The sequence below is a fragment of the Orycteropus afer genome, unplaced genomic scaffold (assembly GCF_000298275.1).
Source record: "Orycteropus afer afer isolate SDZICR_OR568_19922 unplaced genomic scaffold, OryAfe1.0 scaffold00118, whole genome shotgun sequence".
In the NCBI taxonomy this organism is placed as follows: domain Eukaryota; kingdom Metazoa; phylum Chordata; class Mammalia; order Tubulidentata; family Orycteropodidae; genus Orycteropus; species Orycteropus afer.
In genome coordinates, this window is record NW_006921705.1 from 6,748,216 (window position 1) to 6,753,132 (window position 4,917).

At 34.1% G+C, this 4,917-nt stretch overlaps 1 protein-coding gene across 1 annotated transcript in view; it reads right to left on the reverse strand.

Annotated features, from left to right (window-relative positions):
• ATAD1 (ATPase family AAA domain containing 1) overlaps positions 1-4,917 on the reverse strand; it is a 76,456-nt gene that overhangs the window by 56,403 nt on the left and 15,136 nt on the right. Inside the window, exons 2-3 of the mRNA XM_007944030.1 lie at positions 3,577-3,675; positions 967-1,087 (exon numbers count right to left, since the gene is read on the reverse strand). Coding sequence (XP_007942221.1) covers positions 967-1,087; positions 3,577-3,675 — 220 coding nt within the window. The remainder of the gene's footprint in view (positions 1-966; positions 1,088-3,576; positions 3,676-4,917) is intronic.

Sequence of the window (4,917 nt, forward strand, 5' to 3'; positions counted from 1 at the left end):
TTTGCTCTGTAAACCTTCACCCAACTCACAATTGAAAAAAAAAAAAAAGCACAAGTATTTAACTCAATTGCCTTTAATAATTAAATTAATACACTTTTGTGAAATAGCTGCAAAATCAGTATTATTGTAAGCAATCACCATTTGAACATACACAGCACACTTTTGATACTTCATATCTTTTTATGTAAAGTCTGTACTTTTTTTAAAAAAATGTGTCAAATATTTGAGTTCAGTCTTGACTATCAATATATAAATCGAACCATCAAGTTTTGGCAATACACCAAACAGAAGCTTCCACTAGATGGAAATAAATAAGCTATCCTGTGGAGTTTGTATCTAAAAGCATGATAAACCTACCTATTTTTTTTATTGTAAATTACCATATAATTGACAGGTGAATCACCTTTAATAAGCTTTAAGCACAATTAATATTTGCATGAACAAGAACGAAATTACTATATTCAAGAACACTATTATAACCACTCCATATTCCTGAATTTTAAGGCTTCCAAAGTTATTACCACCTAAAAATAAGGAAAAGTTACGCTCAAAGATAATTTTCTCTGAAGAATTGCTGCAATGTAAAAATAAAGATCACTAGAAGGAAAAACAAATCACTAGAATAGTGAAACATCAAAAAGAAGTCTTAGCTTGAAAAAAACAAACAAAAAAAAAGTTGTAGTTTCATATTTTTTCAATCTTGATTTTCCAAATATTAATTTACATGGAAGTAATAAAAATGGTTTTGCAATACAGGGATTATTTTGACATAGCTATGAAAAATTTATGTAAATTTGGGAAGCTGAAGACTAAGCAATTATTTTAAAACTGTTATTTAAAAAACAGTTCACTGGATCTTGGCATTCTTTTGCGAATCCAATTCCACAAAAACCAGTTCTATAATGGCATAAATTTCAACATTTTCTAAACTTGTAATGATTTAGCACATTTACCCTTTTACCATACCTTTTGGAGGCTGCAGAAGCCTGGAATTTTCAAACAAATGCTTCTTTTTGATAGGTAAGATGACTGTGTCTTTCAGATCTGTAATGACATCATCTAAACCTGCTATATCACTCCAAGTAACCTGGTAAAAGGTAAGGTCAACATGAATTTTACAACTAATGTACACTCAGGTTAGGAAAAAAAAAAAAAAAAACCCAAAGTATGGCAAACCGTAACCAGACTACTTTATTTTAATAATAAAATATATACTAACGTAATCACGTTATAAACATTTCACAGCAATAATGAACTTGACAAACTGTTACGAAACTGAAAAAAAAAATTACTATTCCTTTTTATTTAAAAAAATGCTATGTTTGGCACTCAAAAGTCTGCTGGTATCAAATAAGAAAATTCACTCCACTTATAAGAAGAAAATACTAGAACAAGATTGAGAACCAGCTCAGGCAAATAATTCAGCACTGGCTGATAGGCACTAATTCACCAGGAATGTGCCTAATTTATATATGATGCTGTCAATCCTAAGAGAAATGAGTTTTAGAAGGTCTACACATCCATCAAATTGGATTTCTGAATTTTAATAGAAAATAAGACTGTGTCTAACTTACATGAGAATGTCTTTACAAACTGTAAATAATGGATACATACTCTTAAAATGGGCACAGATAATGGTTTTTTTTTTTAGTTCTTAAACAAGGAAAGCTTTCTAGTTCAATGTGAAAGAAAAATGTTTTTTTTTTCTCTAAATAAACCACCTGAAAGAGGGGTCAAAAAGAAAACAAAACAAAAAAATCAATCTAGCTCTAAGCTGGCACAGAAAATGGGCTGGGGTAGAGACAGAGTAGTTTACAGCAGATTTAATGTCTCCACAACTTAAATAAATTAAAAAGGGGGAATGCAAACCAGCAGTTAAACTTTTTTTTTTTAAAAAAAACCATAACCTTCATTGTAGCTGCAATTGCTGCATTGTAGCCTGTTAGTTAGACTTACTTAAGAAATGAATATATGTGAAGGGCACAAGAAGACATAAATTTATAAATCAAATTCAAATGGATGCGTAATTCTGGAGTGTGTTGTGTATGGGTGAACACAGATATTGTTAAGAGATAGATTTTTTTCATAAAAAAAAATAAAAGGAACCAGGTTCGCTGGTCTGATAAAGCCTGGTGGAACCCCTGAAATTATGGCCCCTATCTGCCCTTCAAGTCTGAAACTGAACCCACTCCTCTGGCTTCCAGTCAAACAAAAGGCAGGCATATGAACTGAACATTTATATTAGGTAGACACCCTCCTTGGAGAGATCAATCATGGGAGAATAGAAGGACCGTGTATGCACAGGGAGACAGCTCGGGGGGCAGGAGTCCATGGGAGGGAAGGACACAGAGAAGAGGTAACTATGGGGAGAAAGTAGGAGGGGAGCTGCGGCACTGTGGGAAATTGAAATCAATGTCATGAGACAAACTGTATATGAGCTGCTGTATGGAAAATTAATTTGCTCTGTTAACTTTCACCCAAATCAAAATATAAATTAAAAAAAAAAAAATAGAGATACTGTAGATTTTTATGTTCTAGATTTAGAGCTGGGTGTATCCTATTTCAATCTACTTACTTATGTCAATATAACATTAATGTATTACATAAATATATTCTAGCACATTTGTATCTGTTGTTATAAAAGCGTTACATAGGACCTTAGTTTATAAATTACATTAATCTGATCCTCAAAATAACCCTTATGAAAAAGGTATGATGATATTACCCCTGGATTACACAGGAAGGAGCTGAGATTCAAACAGGAAATCATGTGCTAAAGCCATGACTAGAAAAACTGAAATTCAGAATCCTGTGCTTTGTCTACCATACGCATCATGGAAATCTAGATTTAAACTCCATAAATCAAACATCCACATGACTTACAAGCAGTGTATTTTTTATACCACAAAGGCAAATATAATAAGTTTTACCAAATAATTATGTACAGAAAAAGAGTTAACATAGCTGGCCTGAGACTGCTATCTTTAGAAAGGCCAGCTTTCCGTTACCAGAATATCCAAAACAGGTGCCAACTTCCTTCAAATTCCACCAAGGTTGGTTCTTGGCTGGTGTCTAGAAATTTAAAATTTAGGAAGATTTTCCACTATTCCCTAATAACAACTCATTGTGCCTGAACTGTACAAACAATACAGTTTATGCTGAACACTGGTTTTCCCTCTGGGAGTCCAGAATTTTGGTACAGACTAAGTAGAGGGTGGCTTTGTGACCAGCTCCCAATAAAACTCTGGCCTCTGAGTCTCTGGTGAGCTTCCCTAATAAACAGTATTTCACACTTCTGTCAAAGCTGACTGCTGGAGGAATTAAGTGCATCCTGTGTGATTCCACTTAGAGAACACTCTTCAAAGAGTGGGCCATAATTCCTCCGGGCTACACTTCATGCTCCTTTTGCCTTTGCTGATTCTGTCTGGTATCCTCTCATATTAGTAAAGCATATCTGGGGGTATATGCTGAGTCCTGTGATTACTCCTACTAAATCAATGAACCAGGGACATAGTCATAGGAATCCTTGACACCAAATGCTAAACAGAAATAATCTTTAAGGTTAAAGATACGTACATGCATGTTAAGAGGATCTACCAGATGAGCAGCAATACTCATTTCATATTCTGAAAGCTTCACATTTTTCACACCAATTTGCTTCATTAGTTTTTCTGCCTAGTGGGGGGAAAAAAATTCTCCTTTAGTTTGATATTTTGATATTGGCACTTCACAACAGTTAACTGTGAATTCTAATGAGCAATGAACAGTCACACAAAAATTTTCCAGGACTATTCTAGGCCCCTTGATCTTACCCTTCCCACTGTGAGCACTCGAGTGAAAATAAGGTTTGAGGTTCCTTCTCCACAGAAACTAGGGCAATTTAAACTATCTCTTGGGAAATGAGAAAATAGGATACATGATTGAAGAGATATGTGCAGGGCCTCTCATAGCTCCAATGAGACTCTACGGTCCAGCTTGATTTCTCTCTCCTAGTAGGATTATCATGGTAGACAGAGGTGAACACTCAAGATGAAAGACTGAGGAATTAAAGACAGCAAGAAATGCACAACTGCATTTTTTATATTAACAGAGTATCCAAACAAGAGCCCAACTTCCTTCAAATTATCTGAGTGTATACAGTGTAAGTATTCGCGCATACTAATTTCTAATTTTTCTGATATATTATTCCTTTTAATGTTGAAATTAGTTAAAGTCAACTACTGGAGCTAGGCAACCAGTGAGAGCAAAAATCATTCTGAATTAGCAGTTTACTTACCTATAATAACCATAGCTTAAATTTATGAGCTCTAGCAATGCAACAAAACTTTCAATTAAAATAAAAACGGTAATAGGATTATCTGAGTATACCAAACATTATACATGCCAAATAACCTATACATAACATATTTAAATGTCAATTAAGTGAACATTTTTCAAAATGAAGGTACTCTGGTAAATCATCTTTACCTAGTATTGTTTCTTTACATTTTCCAAAAATATTTTTAATTGTATAAGATCTTGCTGTGCCAGAGGTATTACTACTCTAAAAAACAAACTAGCATGATACAGTATTACAGAATGGTTAGGTGATCAGGATAAATGTGTTGATCAGAGGGACATATTCTACTATTATTACTATTATTGAAGTGCTATGAAACATAATGTTTTTCCTATTTACCAAGCCATTTGTAAAATTATTCAATCAATGGATAAAGGAGCCTTTTCCAGGTTCCTTTCTCTCTCCCGAGTATCTTCTCTGTCTTTAAAACTTTTACTTTTCACCATTCCTCTTGAGAACAGGAACTAGACAAGGATGCCCGCTATCACCCCTTCTATTCAACATTGTACTGGAAGTCCTAGCCAGGGCCATAAGGCAAGAAAGGGAAATCAAAGGCATCCATATTGGTAAGGAAGAAG